This window comes from Dipodomys ordii, unplaced genomic scaffold (assembly GCF_000151885.1).
Source record: "Dipodomys ordii isolate 6190 unplaced genomic scaffold, Dord_2.0 Scaffold111, whole genome shotgun sequence".
Taxonomy (NCBI): Eukaryota; Metazoa; Chordata; class Mammalia; order Rodentia; family Heteromyidae; genus Dipodomys; species Dipodomys ordii.
The window spans coordinates 6,032,627-6,060,336 of NW_012267327.1; the positions used below are offsets into that span (position 1 = coordinate 6,032,627).

General features: G+C 38.0%; 1 protein-coding gene across 2 annotated transcripts; it reads left to right on the forward strand.

The window, feature by feature from the left end:
• On the forward strand, positions 1-27,710 carry LOC105994923 (OX-2 membrane glycoprotein-like). 2 transcript variants are annotated; one of them, XM_013028581.1, is made up of 7 exons: positions 1-122; positions 8,263-8,344; positions 11,263-11,589; positions 15,272-15,544; positions 18,787-18,894; positions 19,268-19,387; positions 26,422-27,710. In XM_013028581.1, the coding sequence occupies exons 1-6, from the start codon at positions 111-113 to the stop codon at positions 19,357-19,359; spliced, it is 894 nt and encodes a 297-aa protein (XP_012884035.1). In that variant the 5' UTR covers positions 1-110; the 3' UTR covers positions 19,360-19,387; positions 26,422-27,710. The 2 variants fall into 2 exon arrangements, with proteins under 2 accessions (XP_012884035.1, XP_012884036.1); XM_013028582.1 differs by lacking the exon at positions 19,268-19,387.

Below are 27,710 nucleotides of genomic sequence, written 5' to 3' on the forward strand. Positions count from 1 at the left end.
TGTGCGCCCGACATCCTCACTTCCTCGGCAGAGCTTGTAGTCATCCTGGTCTTTAAAAAACAGTCCGGCATTTTTTTTCCTCCCCTTCTCCATCTGCATCGCGAGCAAGCATGGACAGACTGGTGAGCGGGACCAGGGCGTGGGACGGAGGGCGCACGCGGGGATGAGGTGGAGCTGGTGGCCCGGGGGCGCAGGGGGCCAGCGGGCCACGCGCGCCGGGCTGCTCCCCGGGGTGGTGCAGCGCCGGGTCCGCTGTAGTGGATGCCGACGCCCTCCTTTGCTTTCAAAGGGCGGATCGGAGCCGCCCGAGATCCTAGATCTCGGGGACCCTTTTCCTCGCCCGAAGATCGCTGTATGCCTGGAGGAACTGATGCGGTGCCGCAGATCCCCGGGAGGAAAGCTTGGCCTATTTAAATTGCAGGAAGGGACTGTGCGGCGCCTACTGCCCTGGGTATTGATTCCCCAAAGCAGGGCAGGGATGCAGGATTCCAAGCCCCTTTCCTCTGGATGTTCAGCTTCTTGCCTGACAGGTCCTTTTGGTCCCTCCCTTGGGTAGCCATGAGAGATCCAGAAAAGCTGCAGCCGGTGAGGCTTGATATTAAAACGCGCAGTGATCCTGTTTCACCAAAAGACTAAAACCCAGACTATCCAGACGCGGACATTTTGTTTATTTGCAGGCTCAGTTTACATGTCCGAATCAAAGAGGAGGGAGCTTATACACTCCAATGGTATAATGAGGCATAAATCCAAATAGAATTAAAACCTCAAGGTAAAATGTTCATATATAGCTCACTAGGAAGGAATATCACATGGCCTGCTATTCTCTATGCTCCTTAACAAAGGAGAATGGTGTCTTACTGCTGCCTGGCTAGCTGCTTTTCATCTTGGCCTTGTCCTTCTGCCCAGTGATGGAATAGCCAGGAATGTTAATTTTTTTCTAAGTCCTTGCTGGCTCTATGGGGTGAGATAAGGATCTGGAAATATCTAGGGGAAGAGGTACACATACCTGCAGGTGGGTGTTTCTCAAGTAAAACCCAGGCCTTTGTGAACCATGCCTTCCCTGGCAAGAATTATAAGTGGATTTCTTTGTTTTCATGATCTATCTCTCCATTTATGTCTTGACTGATAAATCTTTGTAGAGACCTAATAGGTTTTGACACTTGTTAAATCCTAGGCACTTAAATGCTTTGCATGTTTAATTCTTGTCATAGGCAACATTGGTTAATGCTTATTTGTATCAAAATGTATTTAAGAGTTGTACATCCATTACAGGTTGAATAGCCATTATCCAAAAAGCTTGGTACCAGATTATTATGGATTTTTTAAAAATTTCTTTTTTTTGGGGGGGAGGGATTTCAGAATATTTAAACATACATAATGAAAAATATACATACAAATATAAAGAATGACCTATATATAGTGAAATGTGCATTATATACATATTTGTATATAGTGTTGCCCTAAATCTAAACATGACATCCATTTCATGTCACAGGATTTATGCTGATAGCTTGGCAGTAAATTTAATAAAAAATCTGTGTAGTTTTTCTGCTTTATGACTAAACCACACGAGGTCAAGGGTGGAATTTCCTAATGTGATGTCATGTCAGCATTCAAAAATTTTTACATTTTATAGTATTGTAAATTTTAGATCTCCCACCTGAACTTCATTTAATCTTCATAACCATTAGGGTGGTGCTGTTATTTCCCCAAGTCCCACAGAGATAAAGTAATTAGCCTTTGTAATTCATCCTTCTAGAACTGGTTTTAGGAAACACTCAGCACAGCAGCTAGAGTCTGTCCTGATGCTCATTATGCAGCAATGTCAGGTTGCCTCCCTGAAAAACAGAAATCCTGCTGTTTTCAAGTTGGTAGCCCTTTCAGTGATTCTGTATGGACTAGAGAGGGGAAATTATATAAAAAGGAATCTGTGTATATTTAATAAGATTTCCTTCTGATTCCTCTTCCTTCTGACTCTGTGTTTTTAACATTGTGGGTACCCAGTCCTGTCTGTACTTTGGAATGAGTCTGGTTTTTCTCTTATCCTGAATCACTGATTTTTTTATTTGGCATTCCCTCATTGCAGACTCTGCTACAGCCTGAATTTCTACATGTAGTATAAGGCATAATTTCTTTTTCTAATGGCGTAGAATTCAGGAAGCCAATATCTGTCACCATGATTTCCATAGCTGAAAAGAAGACAAAATGGTTGGTCCTGACACCATAGTCTGAGGGAAGACTGGACTCTTGTTTTTTTCTTTATACTTTTCTATACAGTAAGATAAGATGAGAGGAGTGCCAGTAATACTGAGGAAATGGTCTAGTAATTCCAGGGCCAATTCAAAACTAAAGCCTTCCTGAATATGGTGCCTATGACTGCATGGGAAGAGGCACCAGAAAAGTGGGCATAGGGTAGGATGAGTATCTTTCCAGACAGGGAGTCATCTTTGCCTTCCTCAAGTGAAATGGCTTTATTGTTGGCCATACACTCGTGAAGACAGAGAAGAAGACATGACACAAGGTAGGTGTAATGTGTTCATGGTATGCCTGGGAATCAAGTTTGTTTATGTGATCACTTGAACTAAGGCTCCCTCAAATGATCAGAGGTTTAATTCACTGTAGCCTTACAAATGTCAGGGGAAAAAAAAAAAGCTACACCACAGAGATGAGTAAGAGTGCTGGGGTGTGATGACTCTCTGTGCGTTCTAGGCAGAAAGTTAAAGTGACTGAGCCTCTCTGGTTAAAGACAAGAAGGCACTTGGGTATGATGTGACATTACAGGTGGGCCATGGGAATGTCTCTTCAGGACATCCATTCTGAAAGAGTATAGAGACCATGTGACAGAGACTGTGTTGGCAATGATAGTGAAATGAGTCAGATCCTCATCCAGAATGGGATAATCCAGTTCTTCTCTCTCTCACACACACAGACACTTGCAGAGTACAACTGTCACCAGGAACAATGAGACAGTCCTGACCCAAGTCAGGACAATTGGGGCCACTTTCTTTAAGCTATACCCCTAGGGAAGACTACTATCAATATTGTCCAGCTTATTTTCTACCCCATTCTACTTAGGAAAATCCAAAGTTACCTAAGGAGATTAATGCTTGTGCAACACCAGTTGGTCTACCCTGACTTGTTACTTCTCCATTAAGTTTTACATCAGGACTATTTCTCAAGGCATATATGAACCAGAATTAACAAGTCCATACACTAGGAAGGAAGGAGGATATTAACACTGGGTCACCGCCACAGACCAGGAAAAGAGAAGCAAAATTATTGTGGCTGACACACAGAAGATGTTCAGATCCTCAAAATCTCTACCAGATCCTAAAGCCACGGAGGTGGCGGGGGAGAGAGAAAGATAGAAGGGTGCCATTAAGACCATAGTAAAGCTAGAGAAATTTCAGAGCATTCAGAAAAACCCAGTTAGAGTTTTGGAGGAAATGAACTTTAGCAGAGAAGTTACTACATCTCCAACGAATGGCAAAACCAGGGCTTAATCTGAATGATGTGAGGAAACTCCCTCTTGTGACATTCCAGCCTTTGACACCAAGTCTGACCCTAAGGCCATTATAGTGGTTATGGTCCAATCACTTAGAAATAAGCTTCAGGTTGCAGTAGCAAGGCTAATAAGAATAGATACATTCAGAATGGAATGGCCTTACTGTATTTGTTGTGGCCATCCATCAGAGCAAGGGAAGAGCGGTCATGAGATCCTGTTCAACTTCAGGGTTTGGTGGACAGTAAGGTTCTGGTGAAGCAATAGCAAAAATACACTGAGCCAAAGAATTACACAAAGAATTAGCCAAACGTCCTAGCCCCAGGAAATGGGCACAGCCTCCATGATCTGCAGGTCATGGCTCAATATTAGATTGTCCAAACTGACTGGAAGAAGGAGCATAATGACAGCTGGAAGTGGCGGTGGTAGGCAAGTGGCCAGCTTGGGAGCAGTGTCTCACAGCCTGGGAGCAAGTTAGGAAATGTCATCAGTTGAGTTGCAAAACAGAATGGTGTGTTCAGACAAATGAAGAAGCAATGGGCAGTGGATATGGGAGGCTAAGACCCCTCAAGTACAGATGAAGAACCTTGAATCTCCTTGGAGCACTAAAGAGATACAAGCACTAAAAGATACAAACAGAAAAGGGCTTCAGAGGAAAAAGATCACTGGCACTGAAATCAGGCTGATGAAAAGTGAGACCAAAGTTAAAATCAGGGAAAAGACAACTCAGAAGAAATTGAGTAGTACATGTAGAAGTAGGCAAGGCTAGCTGGCTAAGAGGGGATATGGGTAGTGAAAGATGAATGGAAATATGAAAATAAAAGCTTTGAACTATTTTCTCTAAACAGCAAGGAGCCACAGAAGGTTTTTTCCCAAAGGGCAACAGCTTGTGCAAAAATGAATTTATGGAAAATTAATCCAATTGTATAGAAATATATGCATACACTGGAGAATAAACTCAGTAGAGTGGGAGGTTGTATCCGCTGTATTCACCACAGTCTTCAAAGCACATACGTGGGGCATACTCAATAAAGATGACTGATGATAGAATAAACACAGGAGTTATTGACAGCAGCTCAGTTGGAAAAAAGAAAACTGCACAAAACACCCAGTGCCATGAGCTAAGCCCATGATGTTAAAGCTATCCAATGGGGGCTTCACCTGGGAAGATTGAGTGTATAGAGTAACTAACTAAAAATCTGAGAAGAGGGAGGAAGTCCAATTAGACTTGATTTCTGGGAGATCAATGTCCAAAAGAGAAATTGCTTTGCGTAAAGTAATGATGGATTTGGTGTCATTCATAGATTTATTCTTTCAATCCAATCCTGAAAGTATTTTAGGTGGAAGTAAAACATAAAAGAATGAAAATACAAAAGAGCCTGATGATGTGAGGTACTGCCAGGATTGGGAAGTGAGCTCTGTGGTACAGAGAGAAGAGCATGGATCAGAGTAAGTTTGGGGGTGCTGAGGATCAGGGAGTAGATACAGGAGCCTGGGGCTCTGGTGAAGTAGCAGGTGAGAATACTTTATGACGGATAGAACTTTTCCAAATTACTTAGTGGCACCAGCAGTTACATGGCTCTTTGGAAACACCATCAACTGTTTCTCAGATGTGAGTTTCGAAGGCATATTGTTCCTGGAGAATGTGTGAGGAGGAATTTGGTTATCTCTCACTACAGTAGTCATTTGGTCATACATAGGAACAACTGAATTTTGTATATTTGTGTCTAAAATGTAAAATCAGCCATCTTTTATCCATATGGCATTGTGGTTATGAACTCTGAAGCCAGACTGTCTGGGTTCAGATCTTTGCTCCACTACTTGCTAGTTACATGATCTTAGGAAAGTGGTTTTTTTTTTTTTTTTAAACTTTTCTCCACTTTAGATTCAACATTTGGAAATGATATTCACCATAGTGCTCCTTTAACAGGCTTATGTGAAATATTTGATGAATGGTTTATCTCAAGTGCTAGGAAGAGTATCTGGTATATCATGTGTTCAATAAATGTTAGTGTTATAATCATTAGTGATTTAACCACCTGATGAAAAATTTAAGTTCCAGTACTATTTTGAATATTATCTTGTTTTTTTTTCAAGTTGCAGTAATTTATTTTATACCCAGGCCTTTCAGATAAAATAGTCCAGGCCTTTCAGATAAGATAGCCCAAGCCTTTCAGATAAGATAGCCCAGGCCTTTCAGATAAGATAGTCATGTATTCAGTGCTTTTGAGAAGAAATATACCTCAGCAAAGCAGGAAACAAATTTTGGAAGCCAGAGTTTTGCAATAGTAACAGCCTAATCATATGCATTTTGAAAACCTAGATGCTAAACAACCAGGGAAAAAGTTCATGCTAGACAGAGTTGACTTGAGGAATGCAGGTAGAGAGAGATAACAGTTCTCCAGTCTGGAAGAGTGAAAAGGAACTGACAGGTATCTACAGTCAGCAACTTGCTTGTATCTTGAACAGGAAGCCAGGTATCCAATCCCTGGCAATGGGAAATTTGGAAAGTAGAATCTGCATGTAGGCATTGAGATCTGAGAAAAGAAAGCTGTGCCCCTTGGGGGCATGGTGGGAAGTGATACACCTGTTCTCCATCCACCATGACAAAGGAAGAGAAAATTAAATATCCATAGAGACATACACATTTAGGCCTCGAATGATTTCCCTTCATCTAGCACTGGTGGAACCCAGCAGGATAGCATAGAAGATCACAAGAGAATTCCTGCTCACCTTGTAGAGACAACTTGCACAAATCAATAGATATGGTGGTTGGGGTCGGGGAAGCACAGGGTGAGCAGCAATTAGATAGATGGTTGTAGGTAGCAGCACAGCCTGGCAGCTTGGTGTTGATAAGCCCCTAGCAATGCCCATGAGGGCGACACTCAGAGTGTTGGGGTGGTAGGAGGCTGAATTGACAGAGATAATGTAACACTGATTGCATTAAGTTTCTAACTCAGGTTGAATGCCAACACACAATCAAAATAGAGTTCAGTTAAAGAACAATATTGAGAAAATTTACATTTTGTACCAACTTTATTATAGAAAACAATGTAGAAAAAAACATACATGTCCATGTATGAAGATACCATAAGGAAACTCACTGAAAACAATTGAACAATGGGGAGCTGGAAGGAAGGGGAAAGGGAGAGCAAGAGAAGAGGTTAATCTGAGAAAATTATTATGTGTGCATATGGAAAATAGCATAGCAAAACCTCCTTTGTACAATTAATAAATGCCCAAAATGAGAATGACAGGAAAGTAAAACAGGCTTTGATGTGGGGGGACAAGTGGAGGAGGATGGAGAAACATCAGAGAGGGCAAAGAGGGTGAATATAACCAAAGTACTTTATATGTATGTAGGAAAATAGAAGCGTGACACCTGTTTAATTGTCTTTTAAGAGGAGGGGATGAATGAGAGTGATGTAGTGGCGATGTTGATGATATCACAGATCACTATATAGCATCATTTTGGACATGATGGTAATGGCAGTACCTTGTTTACAGATTTATATGAACTATTGGATGAAATGACTTGTCTTAATAGTTTAATAAAAATTTTTATTTAAAAAAGAATATTAATATCATATGTAGAACCATTACATTTCTTGCTGGTCTGTCTTAGGTTGGTTCCATAAAGGATAAAGCTCCATAAAGCAACTGTGGGGGGAAATTCATCTCTACATTCTGCCCTCTCATTTTATAACACAGCCATGCCTAGACTAGCATTTCCTTTATAGCAACATGGCTTCTAAGAAGGCCAAGAATTTCTGCCCAGACCTAAAAAAATAAAGCAATGAGGGAAAAAAAATGAAATTTAAAGCCAGTATTGTTTCTCTTAAGGTATAATTTAAATGAAATTTATAGATGATTCTACTCAATAAGACTCAAGGCATTCATGTGTCTCTGGAAAGAGCATTTCCTCAAGTTTAACATTCTTAACATTAACAGATATAAGCTATTTGGGAAATGGCCGCTGTCTAACACCTGTATTCCGTATATTTTTCTCCATTTACTGGAGGTGGTTTGTTTTTCTTGGGATCCTCTGTCTTTGAGAAATGGCTCTTGACACGGGGTGGCTCTGGAAGCAGGGCTCCGAATTTTAAAGGCCAGTTGCTATCATGGAAGCACCACACCATGGCTTTTCCTACCCACATCCTGAGCACTCTGTTATTTCCTCTATTTTTAGCTCTGGTTCTGTTCCCACAAAACCAAAATTCTCTCAATGGGTTTAAAAGTTAACTAGTCAGTTAACTGAACTGGCTCATGCCTAGTTACTCAGGAAGTTGAAATCAGAGGATTTATGTTGAAGTCAACCTAGGCAGAAAAGTCTGAAAGACTCCTTTCCAATTAGCCAGTAAAATGCTGGATCAGAGGCATGGCTCAAATGGTAGCAAGCAAATGTAGGGAGACTAAGCGGCTGAGTAAGAAGCCTGGTAACCAACCAACCAACCAACCAACACACACACACACACACACACACACATACATACACACATACATACACACACATACATACACACATACACACACACGCACACACACACATACATACATACACACATACACACACACATACATACACACACACTCTCTCTGTCTCTTTGTCTGTCTGTTTGTCTCTCTCTCTCTCTCTCTCTCTCTCACACACACACACACACACACACCTATAGCCTTCCCTGAACAAGGATTACAATGAAGCTTCGTTGGCTTTCTCCAAATGCAATCCCCTATTTCTGTACTTTGCTTTCTGTCTTCAGGTATTCAGGAGACCCTATTATCATCTGTCCAGCTACAGCCTGATTTGGGGGATGGCAGCTGTGGTGCTGTGCACAGCACAAGGTAAAGACAGTCACTTCCCCTGCCAGGAGTCCAGCCAATGCAGTGGCTTGGGGTGGGGAACTTGAGCCACTAATGACTATGCTGTGCTAGTTCCATTTGTCTGTGTGAATTACTGAAGCATGTCATTTTCTGGGAAGAGAGGCAATGGTTCTTTCCAGTTAGCCACGTTTTCATTTTCAGTATCAAAGAACAATTGATATTTAGAAACTTTCTGTAGATGAGGCCGATGGAAGACAAAAAATCTTCAAATCCTCTTCACTGCTGAACTGAAAATCTTTTAAAAAGTCATTATCTGAAGTTGTGAAGAGTTAGGATTGCTTGAGGGAGTAGGAATGGATAAAGTCTTTTTAGAAGGCAGTAAAGCTTAAACTTGATTTGGTCTACTTTTTGTGGAAATTAGAGGCACATCTGTGTGTAGAGTGTGTGTGTCCCTTCTATTTATCTTCTCTTTTCTACAGGTCACCTCTCCTTCCTGCTCTCACCCTTCTTTTAAAATCATCAGGGTGGTATTGCTTACCATCAGGAGGAGACTGCTGATGAAGCATGGGCAGACTTCAAATCTGTCCACAACTCTGGTCCGATGTATCCATCACCAGATATGCTAGCTGGCTGGAGGAATCTAGGAGGATTCCATACCAGCAGGAAAGAATTGTAAACTTTTCACTGAATGATGTTTTCCATAATCAAGAAACAAAGATCACTCAAGAACTGAACCCTCGTTTTGATCCCTTTCTACTTGGGAAAAACACTTTCTTCAGATCTCTTCTCTAGGAAAGTCAACAGTCTGAAAACTGCAACCCAACAGGTGTTGCTTCTTAGAATCTTCCTTTCCTTTCAAGAATGCCCATCAACAAATCAAAGTCCCCACAACTCTCAGAGAGTCGAGCGTGCTGCCGTATCTTGCTTTTCATTCCAGGAGTCAGGCAGTCATTTGTGCAGCCCTCCTTTTTCTACTCAGACTTGCCAATATCTCATCTATTTCATTATGCTTAAATAACAAATTGTGATGCTTTGGGTCAAGTCTGTGCTCTGTGTGTCCTTCCTTTACTTGTCCTTCGTATTCATTAACTTCTTCCCATTTTAATTTCAATTTTTTTAGGAGTAGGGGTTTGGAAGTAAATGTCTTTATTCATTTTTCAATAGCTCTTATTTTCTACTAAGTTAATTGAGGTTAAATTTGTTCCTCTAAGAATGGGCTGCCTATTAACACAGATTTTTAACACATACTGCCCAAACTGATATTTAGTTATAATAACTTACAGCAGACTGTGATTTTTGATATTGCCAACTCATTAAAGGAACTAAATTTCTGGACTTATTATACTATGGGAAGTGTCCAAGGTCTTAGAGTAGCAAATTTTAATAGCCAAAAATTCAAGTTCAATTTTGAGAATCATATGTGTGTCTTTGAAAAGACTGTAATTTCTTTTTAAATAGAATGTGTATGTGTGTAATAGAAACATACACGCAAATACATAGTATATGGAATGTTATACATTTAAATTAAATATATATTTCTTCAAATTTTCTGTATTGTTGTATTTGACTTTTTTGTTTTGATGATTTTTTAAAACTATATGGACCCCAAAATCCTGAGTAAGGTATAGAAAGCTGTCTTATGATGATTGTGAATCAATAAACTCTTATTTGCAGTTCTGTTAGGTTTTGCTTTATGTCTTTTAGATTTTTAGATATGTGAGGATTCATTATAAAGATATCTTACTTTGGATTGCTCCTATCATTGTTTCAAAAAATAACTTCCTCAGAGTGCTTGGTTTCCCATTCTTCTTTCTGTCTCCTTTTGAGACATACTATTAGGCTAATGTCAGGATGTTTTACTCATTGAAATTTTCTTTAATGTCTTTCATGTGTTCACTCATTTCTGCTCCATTCTGGGAAAATGCAATGGTCTAGCCTTCCTGATTACTAAATTACTCTTTAGTGGCGTCTATCTTGACAAGTTGGTCATTCTAATGATCAACTTGTATTTTGTACTTTGCAATTTGTATTCCTTACTTTCTACACCTCTAATTTTTACTTTATACTATAATATCTTCTTACTGTTCTTCAGACATCACATAAATTAGTTGCACTCTGTTGATTGATTTATGAATCTTCATTTGATCTGAGTTCTTAGATATACAGCATTTGTTTCTCTTCTTTTACTATCATTCAAATATTTGGCTATTTGTTATTCCATGGAGGTTTCTTATTAACATTGTCATAGAATAAGTGGCCAATACTGAAGAGGAGAAGAAATTACAGTTCAGAATTCAACCAAAGCGGCTCATGCAGAGAGTTTCATTTGGGTGTCAAGCCTCAAGTTCCTACAAGACCTTTAAATCTCCCAAAACATTGTTCTGTTTAATTCTTCACTCCTGCTTTTTAGAGGCAGGTACCACTGTGCTGTTCCCTTCTTCTTTGTAGTGAGGGGAGGAGGGAAGTGTGTCTGTAGGAGCATGTTGAAAGGGTGAGAAAGAGACAGAGCTATTCCTTCTTTGCTTAAACTAATCACTCTGCCTGGTGTGCTTTGGCCCTTTCTTATTCTTGGATTCTTCCTCTCCACGTATGAGCACACAGGCTGGTCCTTCCCTCCGAACTGCCAAGTTTCCATCTTTAATCTCATTCCATTTATTTTCTAGTTTTCAAGGATTCTTGAAATTTTCTAGCCATGACGAATTTTCTTTCCTGTTATTATACTCTGCTACTCTGCCTTTAAAGTTTGAGCATACTTAACGTTTTTCTACCAACCCTATAGGTATGTAAACACCATTTTGTTTTCTTCTTTGTATTTTTCTCTATATTTTTTTCTCTTTGATGTTCAACATACATTTTTTTGTTATCAGAGCAATGTACATATGTTTATGCATATACATATTAACGTTTGAAAATAAAAATATTCTTTCATGATTCCATAGTGGAAGTGATAACCCAGGATGAAAGAGAGCGGCTACACACACCGGCATCCTTAAGATGTTCTCTGCAAACGTCCCAGGAAGCCTTGCTTGTGACATGGCAGAAAAAGAAGGCTGTAAGCCCAGAAAACATGATCACTTACAGTGAGAGCCGTGGGGTTGTGGTCCAGCCTGCCTATAAGGATAGAGTCAACATCACTGAGCTGGGACTCCGGAACACAGCAATCACCTTCTGGAACACGACTCTGGATGATGAGGGGTGCTACATGTGTCTTTTCAACATCTTCGGTTCTGGAAAGGTCTCAGGAACAGCCTGCCTCACACTCTATGGTGAGAATCTCTTACTATTCCCAAGAATATGTGGAACCTGTTTGTGGTGACTAATTTTTTAGTTTCCTAATCAGGAATGTTCACTGAAAGATACCTAGTCTGTCATGCTTTTTGTAACTGCTTTTTAATAAAAACGTTTGTGGGGAGAGTTCATGGAGCTCCGTCAAGTTCTTGGAGGTGGAACTGTCTTTTGTGATAAGGGAGGGGGTCAACAAATTTTTAGAAAATGATAAGGATAAAAAGTTCAGCATAAATAGTGTTTTGATTTAGACTTGGCTTTGCAATTGGTGATCACATGCCCCTAGAAGTATCTCACCCATTATCTGAACTGGAGATTCTTTGTCCAAACAAGTGATAATCTCTAGACTCTTTACAACCTTAACTACCTTAAAGGTTCAATCTTAAGGCTGAGCTAGTCTAACTAGAGCTGGTTAGGATGGTCCTTCTCATTCTACTTCAAGGTAGCTATTTCAAGATTTCTAAGAATTCATGTAATGGTGGCTCTTCATATTGCAATGACGCTAACTAGAGATGTAATTGAATAATAAGCATATTTTGTGAATCTGATAACCCTAGTTTCATGTGATTCCTTTCCTTTGTACTGACTCTTAGCTGAAACAAAAGATAAGGAAGTAGAAATAAAAATAGAGTTCAAGTATGGCATATTTGATGAAGGTTTTAGGATAGAGAAGACCAATTTAAGATCATTAGGAACATTCAAGTGGGATGTTGAATATGTGAGACTATTGGCTATAGGAGAAATGGAAATTCAGGAGATGAGAGAGAAAGGTAGCAATGAGCATGAAATTCAAGTTTCTTTCCGTTGTTGTGCCAATCGTGAGAGACCATTTTATAGACTCTTATATCAAGCTTTCATGTTCATTTCCATTTCTTAAGAAATGTATCTCTTTTCATTCCTTTCCACTTGTTCCATCTCCCTCCTATCTCACTCTTCCTCCTTATGTCATATTTTCCTCTTGCTCTTTTTTTCATCTTTCTCCTACTCTCTCTTTACATAAAATCTTCTATACTGTGTGTGTGTGTCTGAAAACCACTCTGTGATTTCCATTTATGCCATTCTTTGAAACTTCAAGAACTAATTGTTTCCTAATCTGACCACATTACTCAGATTCGCCTTTCCTTACTCTTTTTTATTTGTCCTTAATATATATACATATATATTATTGTAAAGATAGTGTACAGAGGGGTTACAGTTTCATGAGCAAGGTAATGAGTCCATTTCCTATCAAGCATTGTTACACCCTCCTTTATTTTTCCCCTACCATTCCTTTCCTCCCCATCTCCCCAATTTTCCCTTCCCCTCCCTGACCCTGCCCCACCCTCCCCACCCCCACAATTGTTTACAATATACTGTCTTGTACATCTCATTGTTACAATGGGTCATCCTATATCCTTATTTCAGCATTTTGTTATTCCCTTCCCCTCCCTAAATTAGAAAAATGTATATACAAGATGCAGGGCACCTGAATCAAATACAGTGAAAACAGGGGTTGTACCATGGGGGAAGAACATACAAAGAAACAAAAAAAAAATTACATAGTACATATAAGTACATTAAAAAGAACAGCAACAAATATAAAACCTCTTGTGTCCCTATCTTGGGGTTCATTTTGCTTACCATCAGGTTATATGGTCATATATACATAGTTTTTTACCTGTTCTGCTTGTCCTGACATATGCTAGTTATTGCAGATAAGGGAAACCATGGGACCTATATTTCTATGAGTCTGGCTTACTTCACTTAATATAAATTTTTCTGTCTTTACATTTCCTAACAAATGGGGCGATGTCATTCTTTCTGATGAAGGCATAGAATTCCAGTGTGTGTGTGTGTGTGTGTGTGTGTGTGTGTGTGTGTGTGTGTGTGTGTGTCACATTTTCTTGATCCATTCATCTACTGAGGGGCATCTGGGTGGGTTCCATATCTTAGCTATAGTGAACAATAGTGATAAACATAGTTGTGCTGGTAGCTTTAGTATGGCCTTGTTTGTGATCATTTGGGTAAATGCCTAAAAGTGGGATTGCTGGGTCATAGAGGAGCTCTATGTGGAGTCTTTTGAGGAACCTCCATGCTGCTTTCCAAAAGTGGTTGAACAAGTTTACACTCTCACCAACAATGCAGTAGGGTTCCCTTTTGGCCACATCCCCTCCAGCATCTGTTGTTATTAGAGTTTTTGATTATAGCCATTCTAACTGGGGTGAGAGAGAATCTCAATGTTGTTTTGATTTGCATTTCTATTGGCCTTTCTTATTTTCTCTTCAGAGAAGTCTCTCTTTAAGTCATTAGCCCACTTATTAATGGGGCAGTTGTTTCTTTGAGGATTTGTTGTTGGGGGATTTAATTTTTTGAGTTCCAAGTATATTTTAGAAATGAGACCCTTGCCTTTGTATGGCTAGTGAGGATCTTCTCCTAATTCATGGGCTTTCTATTGATCTTGCTAGCTATGTCCTTTGCCATGTAGAAGCTCTGAAGTTTCATGAAAATTTGTCGAATCTTTCTTTGATTTGTTGTGTTTCTCGGTCTTTATTAAGAAAATTTTGGTCTGTGCCAAGGAGTCCTAGAGTTTCTCTTATTCCTTCCTGTAATGTTTTCAAAGTGTCTGCTTTGACTTGGAGGTCTTTGATCCATTTGGAGTTGATTCTGGTGTAGCGTGATATATGGGGATCCTTTCCTTGCTTTTATCTCTCTTCCACCAGTCTTTTCTAATGTTTAAACTCTGGGAAGCTACTGAGTGGAGCCACAGTTCTGCAGCATACATTCTGCAGCCACACCATTCACCCATCTCTTGAAAGTGAAAGTGCACACCAGTGTTCCTTTAGCACAGCTCTTTAATGATCTTGTGAGCCTCAAAGTCAAACATAGGGGGAAATAAAACAATTTGCCTTGCTTGGCAGAGAAACTTCTTTCTGATGAAAATCAAGGCAATGGTCAAGGAAGTTTGAAAAAGGAACACATACAGCAGGCCTGAAAATTCATGCCTTCTACTCACAGGTCATTATTTACCCCTAACTCTATTAGGAAATCCCCAAAGTCTTTTTGTTTCTCATTAATTTTTACTGGTTATGGGGTATGACTTTCTAGACCACATTTTGTGAAGAGCTTTCAAGTGGCATTTCCCACACCTCTTCTTTGTATCTCCTTAGTGGTCTAGTTTAAGGAGAAAATGGCTGTTACCAAGATGTAGCCTCTATATGGGTTCTCTCTCTTGGAGCTGCTCTACTACCTCTAGTAGAAGCAGGCTACATGCATAGAAGACTCATTTGCTGGTTACTATCCAGTTATTTCAAAGCAATACCTAAAATAAAGCAAAGATGTTGCATTGCTTGCGCAGAGGACAGAATAAGTAGGTTTGGACCATTTGTGAGAGAAGATTGTCATCTGATCTCCCAATACTTCTGACCACCCAGTCAGTTTTGATGGGGACAGATTAAAGACAGGGCCTGTCTCACTAGATGTTGGAACCAGGCTACTCTCCATCCTGCTGGAGAATGAAATACCGGAAGAACAAGGAAGACCCTAGAGACAGAAGTGGGATGTTATATCTTATCTGTTTAGAATCTACTGATTTTCTGTAAGGTTCTTCCCTTATCTCCATAAGGCAAATGCATAATGCAGACTAGGTGCTTAACTGATGGCAGGTCATATCTTTTTTTGTCCCAGTACAGCCCATAGTATCCCTTCACTACAACTTCTTTGAAGACCACCTAAATATCACTTGCTCTGCCACTGCCCGCCCAGCCCCTGTGATTGCCTGGAAGGTTGCTGGGTCAGGAATTGACAATAGTACTGAGAGTGTGTCACATCCAAATGGGACTACATCTGTCACCAGCATCCTACGGGTCAAGGACCCCAAGAATCAGGTGGGCCAGGAGGTGATCTGCCAGGTGTTGCACCTGGGGACTTTGACTGACTACAAGGAAACACTGAATAAAGGTAAGAGATGGTAGCCAAAGTGGCTATGGCTGTTATCTGTGTATAATCATCTAGATGGTAGTAAGGTCTTTTAGAGACTTTTAGCCTCTCCCCAAAAGGCAATAATTAGTGGGGATATGGGGTATGTATGCAGAGCAACAGAGTTAAGGTAACAAAACAAGTTTTATAGTCGTTTCCCTTTATGCACAAATGATACATTCCAAGATCCTCAGTGTGTAGCTGGAACTGTAGATAATTAATATCAAGATTCACCTCTTTTCATACAAAAATACATACATACCCATAGTAAAGTACCTTTCTAAATTAGATACAGTAAGGGGATAACAAATCTTAATTAAAAGACAATAATTATCACAAGATATTCAACACACATTTGTGTTTTGGAACCATTATTAAGTGCAATAAGAGTTTCTTGAGCACAAGCACTGTGATACTAAAATAGTTGATCATCTAAGTGACTGACATGTATACAGTGTAGATACTCTGAAGAAAAATATCATTTATGTCCAGCTGGGATGGCATCGGATGACTACAGATGCCAACACACTACTCATAATGATATGTGATTTAAACTGTATGAATTTTTTATTTGTGGAACTTCTTATTGAATATTATCAGACCACAGTTGAAATTGAAATCATAGAAACTAATACCATAGATAAACAGAACGACTAAACTTTGGTAAGTGTCATGCGACACTTTGCCTGCCTACCAAATGCTATTGCTGATAGGCATTCCTCATTTATTTATCTCATTCTATGGAGATTTACTGTTGAACGTATGGTACCTGCCAGTCTTTGAATTGAACACACACACACACACACACACACACACACACACACACACCTGTGAACAAGAATCAGTCCCTATACTCAGAAAACATCTAGTTCAATAGAAAAAACAAACCAAAACAGAAAAGCATCTTGTCCAATTGTCATGGAACACACCTGTCTTCCGAGCATTCAGGAGACTGAGATAGGAAGAACAGGAATTTGACTCCAGCCTGCACTACGTAGCAAGACCTCATCACAAGGAAAATGCCCCCTCCACCCCTGAAACTCAAAGTGGGAAATTAAAACTGGCACCTTCACTGCTCCAATAAGAAAGCAAATGTTTATGCATGAGAGCCTTTGAAAGCAGAGAGGATGGGCAACACTTCAATCTGCAAGGTTTCCTAGACAATGAAACATCTGTATAACCTACACTGGAAGACTGACCCATTCAAAATGTCTTCCTCACTCCTAAGACCAGCTGCCCTTAAGTCCCTTTGTGCTCTTTCATGTTCCCCTCAAAACTAATTATCTCTGTACCCTATAGAAAAGATAGGAGAATTTTTCAAGAGGATGCACTGATTGTAGAGATAAGAAGTTGTAATGATGTCAGCTAGTTTTCTTTCCGTCTGTGTTTTGAAGCACTAAGCCTGCATGAAACACTCAGTAATAAGGCTCCTAAGATATATTTCTGCTGTCTTTTTGGAGAATATTTTGAACTATTAAAATCAGGAAAGCACCTCATTGATAGAATTGTCACCAAGAGACATTTCTGGGGTCCCTGAAAACTCAGAGTCATCAGCAACTGGTGATCTAGGGGAATTTGATCACAAAGGCTTACAGTGTTGTAATCTTCAGATTCTGCCAAGACAGAGGGTAACTTCCTCTGGTGGGATGGTGGTGGTGGTGGTAGAACCCAGAAAGGAACTTATTTTCTTCTCCAGGGATGATGAACTTGACTCAAATCACATCACGTGTCTGATGTCATTTGTATAATGTTTATTTTTTACATTATCTTTAAGTATTTGTACAAAGGAGATGCCATTCAATAAAGAAGTTTGTGAATACAGTGTGTCTTGATCAATGTCACCCCTTCAACATTCTCCCCTACCCCTCCCAACCTACCCCTGCCCTCACATTTCTTAGTTTTGTAGTATATACATTGAATTTTTTTTACTACATTCTCTCCTTCTTTTCCCCATTCACCTACCCCTCTTTCCTTAACCCTACCCCATCCCTTTCAAGTATCCATTTCCTGATGTCTATTTTGTTGGATGTTGATTTTTGCCATTCTAGGGGATTACACTGTTTTTGTTCTCCCCTGAGAACAAATATACAAATATGTTTCCATTAATATATTTGTATAAACTTGCATACCACTCAACATATTTACTTACATGTTTACAAACTACTTCTAGCTTCCACATATAAGAGAAAACATGCAACCTTTGTCTCGCTGGCCCTAACTACTTCAATTTACATAATCTTTTCCAGGTCTTTCAATTTGTTTGCAAATGATGTGTTATCATAATGGATGAGTAAATTTCCCATTGTGTATAAATACCATATTTTCTTGATCCATTCATCCACCAAGGGGCATCTGGGCTGACTCCATACCTTTGCTGTGATTAATGGTTATGTTGGTGGCTTTATTGTACTGTTTATTTATTCTGTGGATATTTACTAAGTAGTTTGCATGCTTAAGACATTATGTGAAGTTATAAAAGTTAGGCAAATTCCTGTCTGAAGTTTCTCGGTTAAATTATATATGGCAGACTTCAATCTGGCAAAGATGCTGGAGGCTTTCAAATCAGGGAGATTTTCCTTTGTGTTACAAAGTGATGCTGAGAAGCTGTTTAGCTATGTTGTATTTATTAACTCCTGGAAAAAGAATTAATAAAGACCACATAGATTAGAAGCGTTATTAGGAGGACATTGGAATGGCATTATTTCTGGGATTGAGATTATGAATTTCTTTTTTTTCCCCTGTAGATCACTCAGTATATTTTAAAACTTCTTCAAGGTAATATATTACTTCCATGGAAGTGTGGCAAAGAACGTGTGCATTGAAGGTCAAAACTTTTGACTAAACTTTGATTCTTATGTTAATTACCCTGATTTCAAGCTCACAGCTTTTCTGAGCCTCTGATGTTAAAAAAACAATCTGTTGAATAATGATAAAAGTAAATAATAATAATACCCAACTTCTAGAAGTTTTGAAAATTAAATGAGTACATATAAAGATCTCATGTAGTAACTACATAAATCATGTTAAATATTACTGATATTATATAATTGTCATTAAGATCCTATGGAGTCACAAATGTAGGTTTCCAGCAGGTATGTATTTAAGGATAATTTCAACTGAATGCTCAACTCTAGCAACAGTCATCAGAACTGGTGCTGTATCACATTTTGCTTCAACAGCTTCTGGTGACTCCATTTTCCTTTTTCTCCCTTCAATATCCACAGGCTTTTGGTTTTCAGTTCCATTGTTGTTAAGCATTGTATCCCTGGTAATTCTTCTGGTCTTAATCTCAATCTTATTATACTGGAAACGTCACCGGAATCAGGACCGAGGTGAGTTATTGCAGGGAGTATGGAGAATGAAACAAATTAATGTATGCTGTAATATTAATTTGGGGGTTACCCAAAGAAATAAAGAGGGTGAATTTAGCAATATGTTTTTTTCTGTTGTTTTCAAAATACATAAATGTTGATAGTATTTTAAAGTGCTTTAGGGTATTTTCATGCAGTTGGACATTTCTCCTTTTAGTTTGTTAAGACAGCTTAATGCTAATAAGTTGAGAGTAATTGTTCATGAGAGAAAATAAGGGAAATGTCTATTGGATCACAATGGAAATGTTTGATGGCCATACCAAAGAAAGAAGTCTGGCACCCATGCAGGATCCTCTCTACCTGTTAATAAGGACAATCTTTTCTCTTTTTACAGCATTCCACAAGCCAGATGCCCATTTAAGAGACTGTGAGATTGTCCAATATGATCACTCATTAAATAGCACTTCCTATGTTACTCTCCCATGATGTCTCAAACACTATCGGCAACATACAGGTGATCCACACTTAATAGTCATTGTGTCATGTCATTCTGCCCTTCTAGGCTGTAAATTTCTCTTTATCCCCACAACATCTATCACAGCATCTTATACATGCCCAGTGCCCAATAAGTGTTAATTTATTCTATGAATGAATGAATGAATGAATGATGAGATTAAATTGATAGATTTCAAAGTGGATTTTTCCAATACTTTTTCTCCTGTAAAGTCCAAGCAAGGCATCATGAGACATTACCAACTGACAGGGGGCATAAAACAATAGAAGTAAGCTATAAGGAATTAAATCCCTTTGGTTTCTGAAGACAACAAATTATTAAATTGGATATAAAGCTGTAGTTTATGTTATGTAGAATGGGAATTTCCTAGGGCGAAGGAGTAATAGAGGAGTTGCCTCTTCTCAGATCACTGAAAATCAGTTTCAGGTGAAAACCTTGTTGGTTTTGAGTCTTGTTTTAGATTTTGATAAGTTTCCTTCAAATACTATTTTATTTTCATTTTTGTTTTACATTTCATAGTCTATATTTTTCATGTTTCAGGCCCTTTGATGGCTTTATTTTGCATGAGCATCTGTAAACACAGGATTTGTGAATTTATAAAAGAATCATATCTGCAATGTCGATGGCCTTTTGCAAAAGTAGATAAAAGAAATTAGTTCTCTGATATAAAGTTAAGATTAGACAATCTTATTGTAGACAAATTCAGCTCATAAAAATACATCAGCATTGCACAGAATATCAAGGGCAAAGTCTCTCTGATTCCACTTTACCCCAAACACTTTTTCAAATAGGAAATGGAAGCCCAAGAAATAAACTCTCTTCCCTAAGGTCTCATAGCTGCTCATAGAGACTGGGATAAACCTTTAGTCTCCTGACTTCCCCCAAAATGCCCTTTCATTGATAACTGATGACCTAAAGTCCTTACTTGAAAGGAACTATTGTTACCAGTTGCATTCATTTTATTCTGTGCTTGTCGTACTGTTCCTTTTGAATGTACAAGCAGAAAAGCCCAAAGTTTTTAAATTCAGTTGAAAGTCCTTCTTAAACAAGAGTCTTATAATACAATCTGTTCAATCCCAAGGTAAATTCCACTAAGCTGGGATATTTGAAAAGCATTAGCCCTTTGTCCACTAAGCAAGTCATGGATTTGTTAGGAAATGTAATGCTTCAGTGCTTCATCTTTTTCTTGAGCAAAAAGAACAGATTTATCTCTGTGCTTAACTTTGCCTCTTTACAAAATAGACACTATAGCTTGTGTTGAATCTTGTAGGGACTAGGATTGCCACTTGCTGCTGATGTCTTCCTGACATAAGGCTGATTCAATCAATTTCTCTGTAAATATAAAGTGGCATATTCTCAATGAGTTGATTTTTGAGTAATTTCAAACACTTAGCAGCCACAGAATATGATTCCATGTACTTATATTTGGCAAAACTGAATGTCCTTTATGTTAGAATTCTTAATGCTCAGAGCAAAGGTAAACCTGATTCATTAAGAACAAATCTTAAGATATACAGAAAGGAAAGATAAATCATAGACTTTTAGGACAATTTTTATTTCTCTAAGTAAGGATTCTAATGGTTAGTCAGTGAGGAAGGGGCATAGTCCTATATATTTACCTTTCATTTTCCTTTCTTTCCTCTGTCTTCTTTTGAAAAGATAGTTTTGAATGGGCGATGAAATATGATCAGGCAAAACTGACTCTAGGGTGGACCCAGTAACTTGAAAATGATGATATGAACATAAATTGTGTTTTTAAGAGTAGCATTTGTGTCTTTTATTTTTAGACAAATTAATGAAAACAGAAGGAGGAGAAAATCTTCCCAGTAAACAATCCTCCAAAATTCTTTGGTTCTCTTGCATTTTTGCTTTTATCTTTCACTTAATCCAGTGTCTATTTCCAGTCCCTTTTGGTTTGGAGTTGTCATGTATTTCATCAGAAGATTCATATCCATGCCACTAAATGGATTCATTACTAAACAGATTACTAAAATAGACTAAACAGATCATAACTATACAGATTCATTCTGCTAGTGCCCTCCTAAGAAAGAAATCAACTTTGTAATATTTAAACTGGATTTATAGAAGTATTCAACACAGCTTATCTTAGAAAGGAGCATTATAAACGGCAGGTTGTGCTGTGGTTTATCAAATTACCCCAAACTCCATTTTCCTTGAGATTTACTCCATTTTCCTTGGGATTTTACTCCATTTTTTTTATTCTACAGTTGTGGGGTTAAAAATACAACATAGGCCTCACTGGACTTAATCCTCAATCCTTACTGGCTACATCCTATCTGAAGATTTAGGAGAGAATCCTACTCTCTTTATCCAGCCTCTAGAGACTTCCCACATTCCTTGCCTTAGGTCCCATTCCATCTTTAGAACTATCCAGGTCCACTTAGTTCTTTCTCAAGTTAAATCACTTTGACTCTCCCTCTTTCTTTTAAAGACCCTTGAGATTACATTGTATCATCGATGATAATCTCTCTGCCTCTGGGTCCTTAATCACATGAGCAAAATAAGTAAGCTGGGTAGACTTACAGCTATTAAGTAATTTCCCAGTGCAAGCATATGTATCAATAATTCCATAGTCTCATCTTGGTTCAAGGTTACATGATCAAAGAATATCAGAACCAGGTCAGAACTCCTGAACACAAAATTCTGGCTTTCTCATTCCTGTCCCATCCCTTTCCAACAAGGCAGTACTGTATCAAGACTGTATTTTGTCTCTCAAGTCTAGAATTTCTGTTTCTTTATTAACCGGCACTAACTGAAACATTGCAAAGACTAATTCTTTTTGTTGGAATCTCAGTTCTCATATATTTCCTACTTCTTTCTGCTTATCCTTCTGTCATAGAGGCAAGTAGTTCTGACTTCTTTTACCATCTTAGTCTTTATGGCAGATCAAAACAGGAAAATTGTACTGGGTCACTGGGTATAGTGATACTAGATATGGCCAGATTCGTCTTGGCCCATGTATCATAGCTCATTAAAAACAGATTTCAGGGTCCCTAATGCCTGTAGAATAAGGCCATGAGGACATAGTATATTTTAGACGCCCCCCCCATATTTTCTGTATCATTCTTAGAATTTTTTTTTTTTTTTTTTGCCAGTCGTGGGCCCTGTACTCTGGGCCTAAGCGCTGTCCCTCAGCTATTCAGCTCAAGGCTAGCACTCTACCACTTGAGCCACAGCACCACTTCTGGCTTTTTCTGCTTATGTGGTGTTGAGGAATCAAACGAGAGCCTCATGCTTGAGAGACAAGCACTCTACCATTGAGACACCTTCCCAGCCCATTTAGAAATTTTTTTAAGTCTTATACACCCAAATTGATTCCAGCCCACATACAGTAAAGTAGTTCTTCCACTAAGTTCTGTTTTAAAATAGAGCTAATAGTTATACATACACACACATACACACCTATACACATATATTTCACTACTAATCAATGCTCTTAGTTCTGAGATTGTGATCATTGGTTTGTAAATTCTCCATCCTTATCCCATATTTATAGAATGAAGAGAAAAGGCTAGCTTTGTACTCTGTAAGACTTTTAAAAGTATAGTTTTTTTAAATTAAAAACCCCTAGTACTTAAGTACATTAGTTTCTTTTAATCATTGAAGATATATGTTATTTTTTTCAAACTGACAAGTAAAATTGTATATATTTGTGATGTACAATATGATGTTTAGAATGGTCAACTCAAGCAAATTAACATATTCCATGACATAGTTATTTCTTTGTAATGAGAACACTTAAGATCTGTGCTCTCAGAAATTTTCAGGTATAGAATACATTGATGCAATAGTCAAGATGTTGTATAATGAATTTCTGGAACTTGTTCCTCCTATTTAAATGAAATTGTTCTATCTTAATCAAACCTGCATGAAATAACTGAGAAATTAAATATATTATTTTCTATATTCTACAAATATATTATATTTCTATCTTCAACAATTTAAAAAATTTTAACTTTCTGGTTTGCAAGAATGATTATAAATGACATACACAAATGGTCATTTTTCAATCAGCTACTTTTATTTGCATCAATGACCAGTTACTCTGATTTTGATCAAGTTCTTGTCTCTTTACAAATTAGCTAACTACCTTTGGGGTCACCATTCTTGTGCTTTCCCTTCCCTTGTTTGAAAGAGATAAAAATAGTAACTTCCTCATAAACATATTGTGAAGACTTAGAAGAGATTATGTACAATTAGAAAAAAAAGACTAAAACTAATACTGTGGTGGAAAACTAGCTTGGTGGAAAGCTGATGGAATTGCTTTTGCCAACTACTATGATGGATATATTCACATCATGCTGAATTTCAAGCTATGAATAATTTACCCAGCAGTATAAGCCAATAAAGACCTAGAATACCAAGACAGCTTAGTAAGTTTCTAATATATGCTAGTTTCCGTTATTCCTAAATTGACAGGCCTGTGGTTTTATCCATGTGTTATTTTGATAAATTGTACCAAGAATGAAAAAGGGTCAGGTGATACTCAAAGTGAATTTCCTTGCATTTGTAATTTTGTTTCATGTAAGGGAACTGTTTTGAGGACAGTTATTATGAGTTAGGTAGAGTAGCAGGGGGAATGAGGACAGTTCCTGAAAGGATGTGTGTGAATGGGTTTTCAGGAAACTAAAACTGACAGATGCCAGAAAGAACAGCTGGTTGACTTTGACTGTAGGTCTAACGGTACTGTAGGTTTCCCAGAAGCCCCGATTCATGGATTTTCCATCTACTTTCATATCCTTACCATGGCTTAGCTGTTCTCTTGTCTCTCCATTAAACAATACTTTTGATCTTTGGTTTCATGTGTCTTAAGCATACTCCATAGTTTCTGTTCCCTTATCACAATGCTTATGAATGACATGATTTTTTAAAAAGCAATTCCTAAACTGTGAGAAAAGACAGTAAGAATCTCTTTGCCCTGGGTATTTGCAAGTTAACCAGTATCCTGAAATCCTGAATGTATCCTAGAGTTCAGAGCCTCCTAACCTGTTTTGTTTTATTAAGGACTATAAGTAAAACATATCCCCTTTTGGAATTGGGTTGGAGGAGGTGATGGATGCTAGGGACAGTTTCTATCTCATATACAAACTTTATTTTAGTGAAGAAAAGAAACTTTTAGAACCAGCTACAGAATCAAGTTATTAACCATTCAACATCAAGTTTAAGAGACTGAAAGAATCTCCCTAAAGAAAACTTTGCCATCAGTAGGGTCATTATTCTGGATTTCAGTCAGTAGTTAGTTTATACAAAATTTGTAAATTCTGGTATAACTAATTGATAATCCAAAATGAATAGTCTTACCACTTAGAGGAAGAATGATTTAAATTTAAATTTTAGAGAAGAAAAGTTAGAAGTGAGAATGTGATTGGAAATAAAAAGAGGGAATAGAAGATGTTTTAAAATATTTAAATGGAGCCGGGCATTGGTGGCTCAAGCCTCTAATCCTAGCTACTCAGGAGGCTGAGATCTGAGGATCATGGTTCAAATCCAGCCTGGGCAGGAAAGTCTGTGAGCCTCTTATCTCCAATAAAACACTAGAAATCCGGAAGTGGCACTGTGGCTCAAGTGGTAGAGTGCTCTCCTTGAGTTGAAGAGCTCAGGGACAGCACTTAAGCACAGAGTTCAAGCCCCATAACTGACTATACATACATACATAAATACATACATATATACATACATACATGTATATATATTTAAATGATGTTCACAGGACAAAAAGTCTGGACTTTCTGGGTGAAAACATATATGTAATTCTCATAATAGTTTTCAAAGAAAGTATAGTTATTTCCATTGTACAGATGATAAAGCCAATGACCACAGGAGTTAAGTTTATTCATTTATTCATTTTACAAATATTTATTAGTAAGTTATTCACTATAACTGTTGTGAGTTATATTAGAGGACAGGACATTGCCAGTCTGGTTACAGATTACAGGCCAAAGACCACATGTATTAGGGTATAATATACTCTTTAATGAGACTCATGGGAATATATTTACAAGGAAAACATACATAGCATACAAGGAAAGAGAATAACTTAAAGAAGGAACTATCTATAGTTTGTAAAGAGGGCTTCTCAAAGTAAGTGATGTTGAATCAGAGACCTAGAAGGAGAATGAATACTAAAGTAGCCCTGGAGGAGACAAAGGAATACCTGTCAGAGAAAGAATTACAGATGTGAAAACTCAAGACAGAAATGTCACTAAGGCTTAGAGCAGTAGTACTCAAAATACTGTCTGAAGATGGTTGTTCATCCAAGTGATACTTCTATAAAATACATACATAATTGAGAACAAATAGACACTGAACAACTTGACAGAGTAACTTCATCTGTTGAATTTGATAAACTATGGAATAGATCTCATTTGTTTCATTTCTTGAGTAATTTCATTTGAATTTATTTTTAATAGCATTAAGTTACATTGAGAGGATAATAACACTTCAATGGACCATTCATTGATAGCTGATTTGGATCTATTGGCAGTATCTAAAATAGGTAGAACTTTGGAGGTTCTGGTAAAGAAATACCTGAGATTACACAGAAATTGAGAAGAAGTGCCAAGAGTATGGTCTAGGTCTTTTCTTTCAGTGTCTTGTAGAGAAGGAGACCACATCTCCCCAGTGTATACCCTAGGAAGTCAACAGCTCTTGAAATGGCCTATCGCCAACCTAATGTTCAACACGTTAGGATCCATAGGAAACAAAGCTCAATGTCTCATTATTACAGTACCTTTAAGTCACATGGCCTTCCAAATTATATCCCTTTGTACATAGTCTTAGTGATTCTCCCTCCAATCCATTACTTTTTAGGGCTACCTATGTGCTAAAGAATCATAATCTACTCACATCATATTCAGATTTTGTCTATTTTGTCTATTGCCTTATCTTTATCAATGACGTACACACTAGATTTAGGAGTTCCTCGAATCTTTCTGTTATTTATCTTCATGAAATATACTAAGACAGAATTTATCAATATCCAAAGTTAATACATTGGTCTTTTTTTTATCCAGAGGCCTAGAGGAGTCACAGAGAACCTTGAAAGTTTTTCCCTGGTCTACTTGAATCTGATGTGAAAGGAAAGCAGGAGGAAAAGGGGTCATTCTCCAAGGGACCTAAACGAGCAAAAGAGGCGGGAGCAAATGTTTTAAGAATTCCACGACTTGTCACTGCCATCTAAGCTACTCAGTGTTTGAGTTCCAAGAGGAAGTCATTTTTACCTCTCAGGTCTGTTGTAGGACTTGATTTTGTAGCGCAAATGCAGTGTTGTGCTGTTGAAAGGGGCTTGGACTTTGAATTTGAATCAGGAGTGCTGAGCTCACAAGCTGATTTTGGGGGTCCCAATGGTGGGAAGCCAATGTTAGCCTCTTTACCTCAATGAGCTTCCCCATCCCCATCTAAAATATAGAAGAATTGGACTAGATAATTTGTCATGCAGCACTAAAAATTGGTATCATTCTAGGGAGAGAAAAACTCAAAGGGAAATAAGTAAAGAGGGAAAGATGGAAAAGAATGACAAGAAAGAATACAGAGAGGCCCAAAGAACTTTTCTGTTGGTGTTACGCCTTCTTTTGTTCTTAGGTCTGTGAACGTATTTCCCTACTGTTTGGTATTGCCCCTAGCTTCTTCCTGTTTTGCTAATCGTTGGCCTGGCTTGATTTCTTGGTTGCCCTGTCATTCTTCAAGTGCTTCTAGGGAATTTAGGATAATGAGAGATGAAAGTAAGACAGAATTTATTGTGAAATAACATTGTCAACCTTATCTATTTAACTTATTTTTATGGAGCTTAGACAGTATTGTTAGTATTAGACAGTTGCTTACATCTTTAAGATAGCATGCTTTCCTTGTCCATGTGTGTCATGATATGACTCTATTTTGGGGCATTCTGAACTCAGCCTAGTATCATAAAAATATATAATGAAAATAAACATTTAGGAGATTTCCTGTGCAGTCAGCTGATTCATCTGCTTTGTCTCTCCTGGTTTCTTTATCTGTAATTTAACTTTTCACAAAAGGGGAGAAGGCATCTATGAACATCCAGTCCCTGTGTTCTAAAGATATTGTTCTAAGTAGTGGAACAATATTGATCTTGAAATACCCATCAAGTCCAAACTAGTACTTTTCCAGTAGCTTTTGTTTTGTTCGTCTTTATCCCGTGATGTAGGATTTAAATTGTATGCTGTTTTCACTGTTGAATTGGATATTTATATATTTAGTAAACTTTCCATGTGTTATTTAATTCTGTATTATTTCTTATATTTGTATTAAAATGCTGAACAATTAAAAGTGTCAACTCTAAATA

Coding starts and splice junctions, on each gene's coding strand:
- LOC105994923 (XM_013028581.1), top strand. Junction 15,545..18,786: donor CAAGGAAACACTGAATAAAG/GTAAGAGATGGT, acceptor CAATATCCACAG/GCTTTTGGTTTTCAGTTCCA. Junction 18,895..19,267: donor TCACCGGAATCAGGACCGAG/GTGAGTTATTGC, acceptor CTCTTTTTACAG/CATTCCACAAGCCAGATGCC.